The sequence below is a fragment of the Trichechus manatus genome, unplaced genomic scaffold (genome assembly GCF_000243295.1).
Source record: "Trichechus manatus latirostris isolate Lorelei unplaced genomic scaffold, TriManLat1.0 scaffold00264, whole genome shotgun sequence".
Lineage (NCBI taxonomy): Eukaryota > Metazoa > Chordata > Mammalia > Sirenia > Trichechidae > Trichechus > Trichechus manatus.
Genome location: NW_004444200.1, coordinates 848,728 through 865,404, shown reverse-complemented (window position 1 = coordinate 865,404; position 16,677 = coordinate 848,728). Strand labels below are relative to the sequence as shown.

Genomic DNA, 16,677 nt, shown 5'->3' with positions numbered 1-16,677 from the left:
CTGTTGTAAATGGGATTGATTTGGTGATTTTCTCTTAGAAGTTCTCTTTGTTGGTGTAGAGGAATCCAACTGATTTTTGTATGTTTGTCTTGTATCCTGATACTTTGCTGAAATCTTCTATTAGTTCCAGTAGTTTTCTTGTGGATTCTTTGGGATTTTCTAGGTGTAAGATCGTGTCATCTGCAAATAGAGATACTTTTACTTCTTCCCTACCAATTTGGATGCCCTTTAATTCTTTTTCTAGCCTATTTGCTCTGGCTAGGACCTCCAGCACAGTGTTGAATAAGAGTGGCGATAAAGGGCATCCTTATCTGGTTCCTGTTCTCAAGGGGAATGCTTTCAAACTCTCTCCATTTAAGATTATGTTGGCTATTGGCTTTGTGTAAATGCCGGTAATTATATTGAGGAATTTCCCATCTATTCCTATTTTGCTGAGAGTTTTTATCGTGAATGGGTGTTGGACTTTGTCAGATGCCTTTTCTACCTGAATTGATAAGATCATGTGGTTCTTGTCTGTTGTTTTTTTTATGTGATGGATTACATTGATTGTTTTTCTAATGTTGAACCATCCCTGCATATGTGGTATAAAACCCACTTGATCATGGTGAATTTTTTTTTGATATGTTGCTGAATTCTGTTGGCTAGAATTCTGTTGAGAATTTTTGCATCAGTGTTCATGAGGGATATAAGTCTGTAGTTCTCTTTTTTTGTGGTGTCTTTACCTGGTTTTGGTATCAGGGTTATTCTGGCTTCATAGAATGAGTTTGGGAGTATTTCTTCCTTTTCTACGCTCTGAAATACCTTTAGTAGTGGTGTTAACTCTTCTCTGAAAGTTTGGTAGAATTCTCCAGTGAAACTGTCCCGGCCAGGGCTTTTTTTTTGTTGGGAGTTTCTAAATTACGTTTTCAATCTCTTCTTTTCTTATAGGTATATATGGTTGTTCTACCTCTGTTTGTGTTAGTTTAGGTAGGTAGTGTGTTTCTAGAAATTTGTCCATTTTTCAAGGTTTTCAGACTTGTTAGAGTACAATTTTTCATAGTATTCTGTCTGATATGATTCTTTTCATTTCAGTTGGGTCTGTTGTGATATCACCCATCTCATTTCTTATACAGGTTATTTGCTTCCTCTCCTGTTATTCTTTTGTCAGTTTGGCCAGTGGTTTATCAATTTTGTTGATCTTTTCAAAGAACCAACTTTTGGTCTTGTTAACTCTTTCAATTGTTTTTCTATTCTCTATTTCATTTAATTCTGCTCGGATTCTTATTATTTCCTTTCCTCTTGCCCTTAGGGCTTCTTTTGCTGCTCCTTTTCTACTTGTTCGAGTTGTAGGGTTAATGTTTTCGTTTTGGCCCTCTCTTCTTTTTGGGTGTGTGCATTTACTGCTGTAAACTGACCTCTGAGCACCTCTTTTGCTTTGTCCCAAAGGCTCTGATAGGATGTGTTTTCATTCTTGTTTGATTCTATGAATTTCTTCATTCCATCCTTAACTTCTTCTATAACCCAGTAGTTTTTGAGCAAGGTGTTATTCAGTTTCCATGTGTTTGATTTTTTTCTTTGCTTTTTTACTGATTTCTGCTTTTATGGCTTTATGGTCAGAAAAGATGCTTTGTAATATTTTCATGCTTTGGATTCTGTTAAGGCTTGCTTTATGGCCTAATACGTGGTCTGTTCTGGAGAATGTTCCATGTGCATTGGAAAAGAAAATATACTTGGCTGCTGTTGGGTGGAGTGTTTGGTATATGTGTATGAGATCAAGTTGGTTGATTGTAGCATTTAGTTCTTCTGTGTCTTTATTGAGCTTGTTTCTAGATGTTTTGTCCTTTGCCAAAAGTGTTGTGTTGGAGTCTCCTACTACTATTGTGATGCTGTCTATCTCTGTTCTCAGTGCTTTTAGAGTTTGTTTTATGTATTTTGGAGTCCTTTTGTTGGGTTCATAAATATTTATTATGGTTATGTCCTCATAGTATATTGATCCTTTAATCATTATATAGTGTCCTTCCTTATCCTTTGTGGTGGATTTTACTTTAAAGTCTGTTTTGTCAGAGATTAATATTGCCACTCCTGCTCTTTTTGAGTGTCGTTTGTTTGATATTTTTTTTTTCATCCTTTGAGTTTTAGTTTGTTTGTGTCTTTATAATTTGTCTTTGCAGGCAGCATACAGACAGTTTGTGTTTTTATTGGTGCATTTAGTCCATTTACATTCAGAGTAATTATTGATAGATATGCGTTTAGTGCTGTCATTTTGATGTCTTTTTGTGTGTTGTTGACAGTTTCTTTGTTCTACTTAATTTTCTGTGCTGAGTCATTTTTCTTTATGTATTTTCTTTTCATATTTTTCATTGTTGTTGATTTTGTATTTGCTGAGTCTTTATATTTTTCTTGTTTTTTATTTTGACTTGTAGGATTATTAGTTTCCTTTGTGGTTACCTTAATATTTACCCCTGTTTTTCTAAGTTTAAACCAGTCTTTTATTTCTTTATATTACCTTGACTTCCTCTCCATATGAAAAATCTATGTCTGCATTTTTTAGTCCCTCATTTTTGTTTTAATGTTGTCATCTTTTACATGTTGACATCTCTATTTCCCTATTTTCGGTGTTTTAGCTTTGATTTATTTTTCTGATTTCCCTATCTGGATTGATACCTGGTTGCTCTGTCCTTTGTTCAGTTTTGGGTTGTTATTGATTTTCTAATCAGAGGACTTGTTTTGTATTTCTTTTAATTTTGGTTTGGTTTTTGCAAATTACCTAAACTTTTGTTTATCTGGAAATGCCTTAATTTTGCCATCATATTTGAGAGACAGTTTTGTTGGATATATAATTCTTGGCTGGCAATTTTTTTTCCTTCAAGGCTTTATATATGTCATCCTGTTATCTTCTTGCCTGCATGGTTTCTGCTGAGTAGTCCGAGCTTAGTCTTATTGACTGTCCTTTGTAGGTGACTTTTGTTTTTCCCTAGCCACTCTTAAAATTCTCTCTTTATCTTCAGTTTTGGCAAGTTTGGTTATAATATGTCTTGATGACTTTCTTTTGAGATCTGTCTTATGTGGGGTTCAATGAGCATCTTGGATAGATATGTTCTCATCTTTCATTACATCAGGGAAGTTTTCTGCCAAGACATCTTCAATAATTCTCTCTGTATTTTCTGTCATCCCCCCGTTTTGGTACTCCAGTCACTCGTAGGTTATTCCTCTTGATAGAGTCCCACATAATTCTTAGAGTTTCTTCATTTTTTTTAAATTCTTTTATCTGATTTTTTTTCTCAAATAAGTTGGTGTCAAGTGCTTTATCTTCGGTCTCACTAATTCTGACTTCTATTGCCTCAATTCTGCTCCTATGACTTTCTATTTAGTTGTCTAATTCTGAAATTTTATTGTTAATCTGGATTTCTGATTGTTGTCTCTCTGTGGATTCTTGCAGCCTTTTAAATTTGACATTGTGCTTTTGAATAACCTTCTTAAGATCCTCTGTTGTTTTGTCTGTGTGTTCCTTAGCAAGGTCCACATTTTGCTTTATCTCCTTCCTGATCTCTTGAAGAGTTCTGTATATTAATCTTTTGTATTCTGCCTCTGGTAATTCCAAGAAATTCTCTTCCTCTGGAAAATTTCTTGATTATTTTGGTAGCTAGCTTGCTGAAGCCATCATGGTCTGCATCTTTGTGTGATTTTATATTGACTGTTGTCTCCAAGCCATCAATAATTTACTATATTTATTTTACGTTTACTTACTGTGTCCTAGCTTCTTGCTTTATTTTGTTTTGATGTGCCTGAATAGGCTGCTCGTGTGAGCTAGTCTGATTATTGGTGCCTTTGAAGCTCTAACATCCTGTCTCTAGGTGGTTAGATCTTTTCCTAAGTGTATGAGGCTAGGAGTACATTTACTTTTCTTGTATAGATTTAGCTCAGTTGTCCACGTAGTCGGTCACCAAGTATGTGGTGCAGGTTCTCACCTACAGTCCTAGACAGGCATGGGTGATTGGTGTAGGCACAGTTTTCTGGCTGCAGTAAGGGGTCACATGCTGAGCAAGGCAGGGGGCTGACGGCTGCACGTGACTGGGAAGAAAGCGTGTCCCTGTTCCCTATAGTGCATAGGTTGGTGGGTCTTACAGGTGGACTATGAGCACCCAGTGCTGTTGGTTGTAAGGATTAGGGGGCACCACTTATTCTTGGACCCTTGTCACAGGTGGCTAGGTGGCGTGTGTGGAGCCACTAGTCCTCAGCCCCCTGATGTGGGTAGCTGAGGACCCTGCTTAATGGGTAGAGCAGTGTCAAATGTCATGAACCTGCCACTTCACAGCTGAAACTGTTGAAGTTAGACTTCAGGTGTATACCCTGTTGTGCTGTGCTAATGAGGGCCTACGCTGTTGAAATGAGCCTACACAGGTCTACACAGGGGTGAAAGGCACTCAAGGTCCATGGACCCCTTATGCCTGTGCCTAGGGAAAGGAGCTGTGCCTACCCTGAGTTCCTAGCTTAGGGGAGCCGGCAGACTATTTTTTCCCTGTTTGTTAATTTGTTCCCTCTCCAAGGCCGGGAGAATGGCTTAGAGCGCATGATGGGTCCTACTTCCAGCCCAGGGAATGTAGCGATTGTTGAAGCTATCCTGGACCCGGTGCAGAGCAAGGAGCAGGGAGGAAAATGGGAGAGAGGTTTTTCCAAAATGGGTGGTTTTTGATCCACGCCATATGCAAGTACTTATCTTTTGCTGACTGAGGGCCGCTTTTCACAGGTTTTGTACGCCTGGTAGACTCTTGGCTGCTGGGTCTCTCCTGACATGGAAAACGCCACTAGACTACAGAGCCACTGCTTATCTCACCACATATGCGAACCAGTCCAGCCTGAAGGGCTCCGGCTCCCACAAATTTCAGAGATGGCAACTCCTCGCTGCTTCTAAACTGTCTCTCCCTCCCCCTGCCACTCAGTCTGATTCCTCAACTTTGCCTTTGATGTTCAGGGCTCCTAGATTATCATATATAATCGGTTCACTTGTTTTTTTAGGTCTTTGTTGTAAGAGGGACCACAGGAAGCATCTGACTACTCTGCCATCTTGGCCCTGTCTCCTGCATCATTGTTGTTTATGGTTGCATAGTGTTCCATTGTATGGAGATGGAGCTTCTTAATAAATAGTGTTGTATATACCAAGTCCTATTTGGCAAAGCTGCATGCCCAGTTGATTTGGTTAGTTCATGCATATAAATCATTTAACATGAAAAGATTGACCAGTCAGTTATTTACTCAATTGATAGGTCAAATCCAGTGAAACTCTAGATCTAGAAATTATGTTTATAGAGCCTCCAGAGCCTGTGATTACTTGTAATCTGTTTAGTGGTTGTTGTTGTCAGTAGCTGCCATCAGGTCGGCCCCTGCCTCTTCATAACCCCATGCATAATGGAATGAAACACTGCCCAGTCATGCACCATTCCCATGATCGGTTATGAATCAGTTCCTTGTGGCCCATAGGGTTTCCATTGGCTGATTTTCAGAAGTAGATCGCCAGGCCTTTCTTCCTAGTCTGTCTTAGTCTGGAAGCTCTGCTGAAATCTGTTCAGTGTCATAGCAAGCCTCCACTGACAGACAGGTGGTGGCTGTGCATGAGGTGCATGGCCAGGAATTGAACCCCGATCTCCCACATGGAAGATGAGAATTCTACCAGTGAACCGCCAATTCCTCATTCTTCAGTGGTACTAGTTCTTTATTCTTTGGGGCTAGATTTGATGTTTAGAAAACATCCAAAATCATCATGTTTAGACTCTGCAGACTAAGATGGATGATGAAATTGTACTTTCTGCTTTTCATTGATCTGTCAATAAATATTTATTGAGCACTTTCGACAATGCATGTTAAAAATAAAATGTTTGGAGTGCCTTCTGTGTGCCAGGCGCTATATTAGGCATTAGGGATATAATGATGGACATAATGTAACATATCATCCCTGCTCTCCTGCAGTTTGTAGTCTAGTTCACATACATGAAACATTTATAATGGTTAAAAATACTAAAAATATACCCACTTTTTAGGGTTTCTCAATGTAGCTGCACAATAGACATACATAAATAATATGTAACATAAATAGAGGGATGGATAAAATGGTATGAAAATGGGGAAGGAAATTTTGAAAATAACATTAAAGCATATTTAAATTGATTTCTCACTGCATATTTAGTTGGTTCAGATATGTGAAGTGGTTTGTTCTTTTATATTTAGATATACTATGCTTTTTGTTATAAAACCAGATGTCATTGTTTTTTTCTTTTAGACCAACTGGTGGGAGTGACAAGTGGACAGCAACAGCTTGTGACTGTCTTTCATTGTACCTAACTGGAGCCGTAGCAACTATAATCATACAGGTGTATAGTGGGGTAAACTGTTACAATAGATATGTACTGACTATGTCATTGATGTTGTAATCAATTCCATGTATTTTCTTTCTTGTTGAGAAAATAACCACAAACTATTTGGAGTTTTTGGTAACCTTTGTTGGTCTTATCTCAAGGTATAATGCCTGTTCGATAATACATGTACCATAAATGATTGTGTGAATGAATCAAACATTTCTAAAGTAATATTCTTGAGTTGATAATGTGCATATTAAAAAAAAAACATAGCATAGGTATGCTAGAGTATTTCTGAAGCTTAAGGGTTTTGATATTCTTTGAAAAATGGAAAGTTAAGCTTCTAGTAAAATTATACTATGTAAAAGATATGTGCGTGCGCACGTGTGTGCGTGTCTGTATATGAGAAGAGAGCTGTATCTTTAGAGAACACTTACATTCTTTGCCTCCATTTTTTTCTAATTTAAATATGTTTTATTGCATTAATGATTAGAATGTTCCATATAACTCATTTTCCCAAATTACTTATTTCTTTCTATGTAGTTTCTCCAGTTTTGTAATTTTTCCATACGCAGCAGAATATACATTCTGTAGTTCTTCTTTTCTTTTGCTTTTGGTAGGAAAAAAGGCACACTTTGGAATATATTTTGCATCCTAAAATTTGCAAACAGTTTAGGGGAATAGAGAAAGTTACAACTGGTGGGTTTAGTTTTGTTTTATTTTGGGGTGAAAACAGAAGTTTTCATTCTGTTTCCTTTTTTTTTGGCGGGGGGTGGGAATTTCCACCTTAATAGTAAGGTTTTCCTGGTGCTTTTTACTAAACTGTCTGTCCCCTTTGACTGTCTTCCATGCTATTCTTCTATTTTATGTATATATATAATTTATAAGAATATTTCATTTTTGTGTCTCATATTTCTCTACTCTTAAATCACTCCAGGAAAACAACACAATGTGGCCATTACCTGTGAAAATTTTCTGCAGAGATGAAAAAGGAGAACGCATTGATGTTTCTAGATATTTGATTAAAAAGGGTTTGGCTTTGAGGGAACGAAGGTATAGACTCTTTTTTTTGCGGGGGGGCACCTGTTTTTGATGGAGACTTCTTAGTTACCTGCTTAAATCTCTGTATCTGTCTGTGTGCTTTCAATCCTGAATTGCTATCTGTTTGCTCTTAAAGATGATTTATAAACTAATCCTCAGTAACAAGCTCAGAAACAAATTTCTTCAGGATTGCTCATTTCTTTATTCAGACCTGTCAGCTCTTGCATACTTAAATCCCTACTGACGTATTTGCTTTTATACTTTCCCTTTTCCTTTGACATTTTAACTCTAACCCAAAGGAAGAGAAAATTATACAGTGGATACCAGATCTGAAGGAGTCCCCAGGTGGCACAAATGGTTAAGCAGCCAACTACTAGCCTAAAGGCTGGTGGTTCAAACTCACCCAGAGGCACCTTAGAAGACAGGCCTGGTGACCTACTTCTGAAAGGTCACAGCCGTGGAATTGCCATGAGTCGAAATTGACTTGATGGCAACCACCACCAACAACAACCAGATCTGAGCCCTTTTACATCCTTTGCTTCAATGGAAATGTTTAACCTTTATGTTGGAAATTCTGATAGATATATACCAAAATCTGTTTGTATGAAAAAAAATGAGTAGGAAAGAAGTAATTGAACAATATTTGCATGTAATGATCCTTTCAGGTACTGAGTTTGAGGTTTAAGTACATTGGTGCGGGAGAAGAAGGATCAGGATATTCCTGAAGGTCTTTATTGTTGTTACATTTCGTCCAGTTGGTTCCGACTCACAGCAACTCCTTGTACAACAAGAAAATACTGCCCGGTCCTCTGCCATCCTCACAATCGTTGCTATGCTTGAGCCCTTGTTTCAGCCACCGTGTCAGTCCATCTCGTTGAGGGTCTTTCTCTCTTTCACTGACCCTCTGCTTTAAGAGTCTCCAGGGACTGGTCCCTCCTAATAGCATGTGGAAAGTATGTGAAAGTCTCGCCATCCTCACTTCTAAGGAGTATTCTGACTGTACTTCTTCCAATACAGATTTGTTTGTTCTTCTGGCAGTCCACGGTATATTCACTATTCTTCACCAACACTATAATTCAAAGGCATCAGTTCTTCTTCAGTATTCCTTATTCATTATCGAGCTTTTACATGTATCAGAGACGATTGAAAATACCATGGCTTGGGACAGGCACACCTTAGTCTTTAAAGTTTCATCTTTGATTTTAACACTTTAAAGAGAGATTCTGCAGGAGATTTGCTCAGTGCAGCGCATTGTTTGATTTCTTCACTGCTGCTTCCATGAGTGCTGATTGTAAATCCAAGTAAAATGAAATCCTCGACAACTTCAATATTTTCTCCATTTATCATGATGTTGTTTACTGGTCCAGTTGTGAGAGTTTTTGTTTTCTTTATGTTGAGGTGGAATCCCTACTGAAGGCTGTAATCTTTGATCTTCATCAGCAAGTGCTTCAAGTCCTCTTCACATTCAGCAACCAAGGTTGTGTCATATGCATATAACAGGTGGTTCTTCATATAGTCCAGCTTCTCGGCTTATTTTCTCAGCATACAGATTGAATAAGTATGGTGAAAGGATACAACCCTGACACACACCATTCTTGATTTTAAACCACTCAGCATCCCCTTGCTCTGTTTGAATGACTGCCTTTTCGTCTATATGCAGGTTCCTCATGAGCACAATTAAGTGTTCTGGAATTCCCAGTCTTTGCAATGTTATTCATAATTTGTTATGATCCATACAGTCAAATGCCTTTGTGTAGTCAACAAAACACAAGTAAATATCTTCCTGGTTCTTCTGCTTTTAGCGAAGATCTATCTGATATCATTAATGATATCCCTCATTCTATGTCCTCTTCTGAATCTGCTTGAATTTCTGGAGTTCCCTGTCGATGTTCTGCTGCGATCGCTTTTGAATAATCTTCAGCATAATTTTACTTTCATATGATATTGTTCGATAATTTTTACATTCTGTTGGATCATCTTTCTTCAGAATGGACGCAGATACGGATCTCTTCCAGTCAGTTGCCCAGGCAGCTGTCTTCAAAATTTCTTGGCATAGACAAGTGAGCACCTCCAGCATTGCATGTGTTTGTTGAAGCATCTCAATTGGTATTCCAATTCCTGGAGCCTTGTTTTTTGCCAATGCCTTCAGTGCACCTTGGACATCTTTCAGTACCATCGATGATTTTTTTTTTTTTATTGTGCTTTAGGTGAAAGTTTATATCTCAAGTTAGTTTCTCATACAAAAATTTATACATGCATTGTTATATGACCCTAGTTGTTATTCCCTATAATGTAACAGCACACTCCTCCTTTCCACCCAATTTCCCCTGTCCATTCAGACAGCTCCTATCACTTTCTGCCTTCTCGTCTCTCCTTGGGACAGGAGCTGCTCGTTTAGTCTCGTGTATCTACTTGAACTAAGAAGCACACTCTTCCTGAGTATCATTTTACGTCTTACGGTCCAATCTATTCTTTGTCTGAAGAGTTGGCTTCGGGATGGTTTTAGTTCTGGGTTAACAGAGAGTCTGGGGGCCATGTTGCAGGGTTCCTCCAGTCTCAGTCAGACCATTAAGTCTGGTCTTTTTACTAGAATTTGAGTTTTGCAACCCACTTTATTCCTGCTCCATCAGAGACTCTTTGTTGTGTTCCCTGTCAGGGCAGTCATTGGGGATAGCCAGGCACCATCTAGTTCTTCTAGTCTCAGGCTGATGGAGTCTCTGGTTTATGTGGCCCCCTTTATCTCTTGGACTAATATTTTCCTTGTTTCTTTGGTGTTCTTCATTCTCCTTTGCTCCAGGTGGGTTTGGACCAATGGATGCATCTTAGATGGTTACTTGGTAGCTTTTAAGACCCCAGATGCCACTTAACCTAAGTGAGATGCAGAACATTTTCTTAATAAACTTTGTCATGCCAGTTGACCTAGATGTCCCCTGAAACCATGATGCCCAGACTCCCGCCCCTGCTACACCATCCCTTGAAGTGTTTTGTTGTGTTCAGGAAACTTCTTAGCTTTTGGTTTAGTCCAGTTGAGCTGACTTCCCCTGTAGTGTGTGTTATCCTTCCCTTCACCAAATAATTCATCTACTATCTAGTTAGTGAATTCCCCTCTCCCTCCTTCCCCACCCTCATAACCATCAAAGAATGTTTTCTACTGTGTTTAAACCTTTTTTTTGAGTTCTAATACTAGTGGTCTCATACCATATTTGTCCTTTTGCGACTGACTGATTTCAACTCAGCATAATACTTTCCAGATTCATCCATGTTATGAGATGGTTGGCGGATTCATCTTTGTTCTTTATCATCGCGTAGTATTCTGTTGTATGAATGTACCATAATTTGTTTATCCATTCATCCATTGATGGGCATCTAGGTTGTTTCCATCTTTTTGCTATTGTGAACAGTGCTGCAGTGAACACGGGTGTGCATATATATCTGTTCGTGTGACGGCTCTTATTTCTTTAGGATATATTCCAAGGAATGGGATTGCTGGATGATGTGGTACTTCTTTTTCTAGCTTTTTAAGGAAGCACCAAATTGATTTCCAAAGTAGTTGTACCATTTTACATTCCCACCAGCAGTGTATAAATATTCCAGCCTCTCCACAACCTCTCCAACATTTATTATTTCGTGTTTGGATTAAGGCCTTGCTGGGGTAAGATGGTATCTCACTGCACTGTTGATTTGCATGTCTCTAATGGCTAACAATCCTGAGCATTTCCTCACATATCTGATAACTGCCTGAATGTCTTCTTTGGCAAAGTGCCTGTTCATATCCTTTGCCCATTTTTTAATCGGTTGCTTGTCTTTTTGTGGTTGAAGTTTTGCAGTATCTTGTAGATTTTAGAGATTAGACCCTGGTTGGATATGTCGTAGTCAAAATTTTTTACTGGTCTGTAGGTTGTCTTTTTACTCTTTTGGTGAAGTCTTTTGATGAGCATAAGTGTTTGATTTTTAGGAGCTCCCAGTTATCCAGTTTCTCTTCTGGTGTTTGTGCATTGTTAGTAATGTTTTGTATTATGTTTATGCCATGTATTAGGGCTCCTAGCATTGTCCCTATTTTTTCTTCCATGATCTTTATCATTTTAGATTTTATATTTAGGTCTTTGATCCATTTTGAGTTAGTTTTTGTGCATCGTTTGAGGCATGGGTCTTGTTTCGTTTTTTTGCAGATGGTTATCCAGTTATGCCAGCACCATTGGTTAAAGAGACTGTCATTTCCCCATTGAACAGACTTTGGGCCTTTGTCAAATATCAGCTGCTGATAGCTGGATGATTTTACATCTTGGTTCTCAATTTTGTTCCATTGGTATGTGTATCTGTTGTTGTACCAGTACGAGGCTGTTTTGACTACCGTGGCAGTATGACAGGTTGTAAGACTGGGTAGTGTGAGGCCTCCCACTTTGTTCTTCATCTTCAGTAATGCTTTACTTATCCGAAGCCTCTTCCCTTTCCACAGGAAGTTGGTGATTTGTTTCTCCATCTTGTTAAAAAATGTCATTGGCGTTTTGATCGGGATTGCATCGTATCTGTAGATCACTTTGGGTAGAATTGACATTTCCACAGTATTGGGTCTTCCTTTCCATGAGCAAGGTATGTTTTTCCATTTATGTAGGTCTCTTTTGCTTTCTTGCACTTGTATCTTGTAGTTTTCTTTGTATAAGTCTTTTATGTCTCTGGTTAGATTTATTCCGAAGTATTTTATCTTCTTGGGGGCTATTGCAAATGGTATTGATTTGGTGATTTCCTCTCAGAAGTTCTCTTTGTTAGTGTGGAGGAATCCAACTGATTTTTGTGTATTTATCTTGGGTCCTGATACTTTGCTGAAATCTTCTATTAGTTCCAGCAGTTTTCTTGTGGATTCTTTGGGGTTTTCTGTGTATAAGATCATATCATCAGTAAATAGGGATACTTTACTTCTTCTTTACTAATTTGAATGTCCTTTATTTCTTTTTCTAGCCTAATTGCTCTGGCTAGGACCTCCAGCACAATGCTGAATAAGAGTGGTGATAAAGAGTGGTGTCTGGTTCCCGTTCTCAGGGGGAATGCTTTCAGACTCGCCCCATTTAGGATGATGTTGGCTGTTGGCTTTGTATAAATGTTCTTAATTATTTTGAGGAATTTCCCTTCTATTCCTATTTTGCTGAGAGTTTTTATCATGAATAGGTATTGAACTTTGTCAGATGCCTTTTCTGCATCAATCGATCATGTGGTTCTTTTGTTTTATTTATGTGATGGATTACATCAATTGTTTTTCTAATGTTGAACTATCCCTACATAACTGGTATAAATTCCACTTGGTCATGGTGAATTATTTTTTTTATATGTTGTTGAATTCTATTAGCTAGAATTTTGTTGAGGATTTTTGCATCTATTTTCATGAGGGATATTAGTCTGTAATTTTTCTTTTTTTATGGTGTCTTTACCTGGTTTTGATAGAATGCTGGCTGCATAGAACGAGTTTGGGAGTTTTCCATCCTTTTCTATGCTCTGAAATACCTTTAGTAGTAGTAGTGTTAACTCTTCTCTGAAAGTTTGGTAGAATTCTCCAGTGAAACTGTCTGGGCTAGGGCTTTTTTTTTTTGGGAGTTTTTTAATTACCTTTTCAGTCTCTTCTTTTGTTATGGGTTTGTTTAGTTGTTCTACCTCTGTTAGGGTTAGTTTAGGTAGGTAGTGTGTTTCTAGAAATTTGTCCATTTCTTCTAGGGTTTCAAATTTGTTAGAGTACAATTTTTTATAGTATTCTATGACTCTTTTAATTTCAGTGAGGTCTGTTGTGATATTGCCTATCTTATTTCTTATTCAGGTTGTGTGCTTCCTCTTCTGTTTCTCTTTTGACAGTACGGCCAGTGGTTTGTGGATCTTATCAAAGAACCAGCTTTTGGTCTTGTTAACTCTTTCAGTTGTTTTTCTATTCTCTATTTCATTTAATTCTGCTCTAATTCTTATTATTTCCTTTCTTCTTGCCCCCGAGGACTTCTTTTGCTGCTCTCTTTTGATACGTTCAAGTTGTAGGGTTAATGTTTTGATTTCGGCCCTTTCTTCTTTTTGGATGTGTGCGTTTATTGCTATAAACTGACCTCCGAGCACTGTTTTTGCTGTGTCCCAAAGGTTCTGGTATGATGTGTTTTCATTCTCATTTGATTCTGTGAATTTCTTTATTCCATCCTTAATTTCTTCTGTAACCCAGTAGTTTTAGAGCAAGCTGTTGTTTGGTTTCCATATATTTGATTTTTTTTCCTTGCTTTTTCTGTTATTGATTTCTGCTTTTATGGCTTTATTGTCAGAAAAGATGCGTTGTAACATTTTGATGTTTTGGATTCTATTAAGGCTTGCTTTGTGGCCTAATATGTGGTCTATTTTGGAGAATGTTCCGTGTGCATTGGAAAAGAAAATATACTTGGCTGCTTTTGGGTGGAGTGTTCTGTATATGTCTGTGAGATCCAGTTGGTTGATTGTAGCATTTAGGTCTTCCGTGTTGTTATTGAGCTTCTTTCTGGATGTTTTGTCCTTCACCAAAAGTGGTGTGTTGAAGTTTCCTGCTGTTATTGTGGAGCTGTCTATCTCTCTTTTCAATGCTGTTAGAGTTTGTTTTATGTATTCTGGAGCCTGTTATTGGGTGCGTAAATATTTATTACAGTTATGTCCTCCTGGTGTATTGACCCTTAATCATTATATAGTGTACTTCCTTACCCTTTGTGGTGGATTTTACTTTAAAGTCCATTTTGTCAGAGATTAATATTGGCACTCCTGCCCTTTCTTGATTCTTGTTTGCTTGATACATTTTTTCCATACTTTGAGTTTCAGTTTGTGTGTATCTGTAAGTCTAAGGTGTGTCTCTTGTAGGCTGCATATAGACTGATCGTGTTTTTTACTCCATTCTGCCACTCTCTGTCTCTTTATTGGTGTATTTAGTCCATTTACATTCAGCGAAATTATTGATAGGTATGAGTTTAGTGCTGTCATTTTGATGTATTTTTTTTGTGTTGTTCCACTTGATTTTCTGTGCTGAGTCGTTTTTCTTTATGTGGTTTCTTTTCATCTTTTTCATTGTTGTTGATTTTATATTTGCTGAATCTTTATGTTTTTCTAGTTTTTTACTTTGACTTGTAGGATTGTTAGTTTCCTCTGTGGTTACCTTAATACTTACCTCTATTTTTCTAAGTTTAAAACAATCTTTTATTTCTTTATATCGCCTTGACTTCCTCTCCATATGAAAGATCTATGACTACATTATTTAGTGCTTCTTTTTTTTTTATGTTGTTATCTTTTACATATCGGCATCTGTTTCCCTGTTTTCAGTGTTTTAGCTTTGATTTATTTTGTGACTTCCCTATCTGAATTGATATCTGGTTGTTCTGTCCTGTGCTCTAGTTGGGTTGTTATCTGATGTTACTGATTTTCTAACCAGAGGACCTCCTTTAGTATTTCTTGTAATTTTGCTTTGTTTTTTAGAAATTCCCTACACTTCTGTTTATCTGGAAATGCCCTAATTTTGCCATCATATTTGAGAGGCAATTTTACTGCATATGTAATTCTTGGCTGACAATTTTTTTCCTTCAAGGGTTTATATATGTCATCCTATTACCTTCCTGCCTGCATGGTTTCTGCTGAGTAGTTCAAGCTTAGTCTTGTTTACTCTCCTTTTTAGGTGACTTTTTGTTTATCCCTAGCCACTGTTAAAATTCTCTCTTTATCTTTGGTTTTGGCAAGTTTGATTATAATATGTCTTGGTGACTTTCTTTTGGGATCTACCTTATGGGGGGGTTCGATGAGCATCTTGGATAGATATCTTCTCATCTTTCATGATATCAGGGAAGTTTTCTGCCAAAACATCTTCAGCAATTCTCTCTGTATTTTCTGTTATTCCCCCGTGTTCTGGTACTCCAATCACTTGTAGGTTGTTCCTCTTGATAGAGTCTCATATAATTCTTAGGGTTTCTTCATTTTTAAAAAATTATTTTGTCTGATTTTTCCTCAGATAAGTTGGTGTCAAGTGCTTTATCTTCAGTCTCACTAATTCTGATTTCCTTTGCCTCAGTTCTGCTCTTATGACTTTCTGTTGAGTTGTCTAATTCTGAAATTTTATTGTTACTCTTCTGGATTTCTGTTTGCTGTCTCTCTATGGATTCTTGCAGCCTGTTAAATTTGTCATTATGCTCTTGTAAAACCTTCTTAAGTTCCTGTATTGCTTTGTCTCTGTGTTCCATGGCTTGTTCTTCATTTTGCATCATCTCCTTCCTGACCTCTTGAAGAGTTCTGTATATTAATCTTTTGAATTCTGCCTCTGGTAATTCCAAAACGGTCTCTTCCTCTAGCAAGTTTCTTGATTCTATATTTTGGTGACTTGATGAAGCCATCATGGTCTGCCTTTTTATGTGGTTTCATATTTACTGTTTTCTCTGAACCATCAATAAGTTATTATATTTATTTTATATTTGTTTACTGTGTCCTAGCTTCTTGTTTTGTTTTGTTTTGATATGCCCAAAGAGGCTCCTTGTGTGAGCTAGTTTGATTATTGGTGTCTTTGAAGCTGTCACGTCCTGTCTTCAGGTGGCTAGAGCTGTTCCTCGGTGTGTGAGCCCAGGAGTCTGTTTACTTTTCTTGTGTGGATTCAGCTGAGGTATCCAGGTCGTCGGTCACTGAGTGTGTGGTGCAGTCTTTCACCTACAGTCCTAGAGGGGCAGGGGTGATTGGAGTAGGCACAGGTACCTGGCTGCAGTAGGGAGTCATGCACTGATTAAGGCAGGAGGCTGACTGCTGTCTTGGAATGTCTCGGTGGAAGGTTTGTCCCTGTTCCCTAGAGTACATAGGTAGGTGGGTTTTGCAGCTGAACTATGTGCACCCAGTGCTGTTGGATGTACGGACTGGGAGTTACCACTTACTCTTGGACCCCTGTCGCAGGTGACTGAGTGGAGTGGTTGGAGCCACCAGTCCTCAGGCCCCTGATGTGGGTAGTGAGGACATTACATAATGGGCAGGGTGGTGTCAAATGTCACAAGCCTGCCACTCCCCCTTATAGCTGATACAGGTGAAAATAAGCTTCAGGTATATACCATGTTGTACTGTTCTAATGAAGGCCTACGCTGTTGAAATGGACCCACACAAGTCTATGCAGGGGTGAAAGGCATTCAAAGTCTGTGGACCCCTTATGCCTATCCCTAGGCAAAGGGTCTGTGCTGACCTGAGTTCCCGGCTTAGGGGAGCTGGCAGATTATTTTTTCCTGTCTGTTAATTTGTTCCCTCTCCAAAGCCAGGAGAATGGCTCAGGGTGCGGGACTGGTACTACTTCCGGCCCTGGGGGTGCTGC

General features: G+C 38.3%; 1 protein-coding gene across 1 annotated transcript in view; it reads left to right on the top strand.

Annotated features, from left to right (window-relative positions):
• The window catches only part of RNF17 (ring finger protein 17), a 210,627-nt gene that overhangs the window by 127,403 nt on the left and 66,547 nt on the right, over positions 1-16,677 (top strand). Inside the window, exons 23-24 of the mRNA XM_023724829.1 lie at positions 6,254-6,344; positions 7,267-7,382. Coding sequence (XP_023580597.1) covers positions 6,254-6,344; positions 7,267-7,382 — 207 coding nt within the window. The remainder of the gene's footprint in view (positions 1-6,253; positions 6,345-7,266; positions 7,383-16,677) is intronic.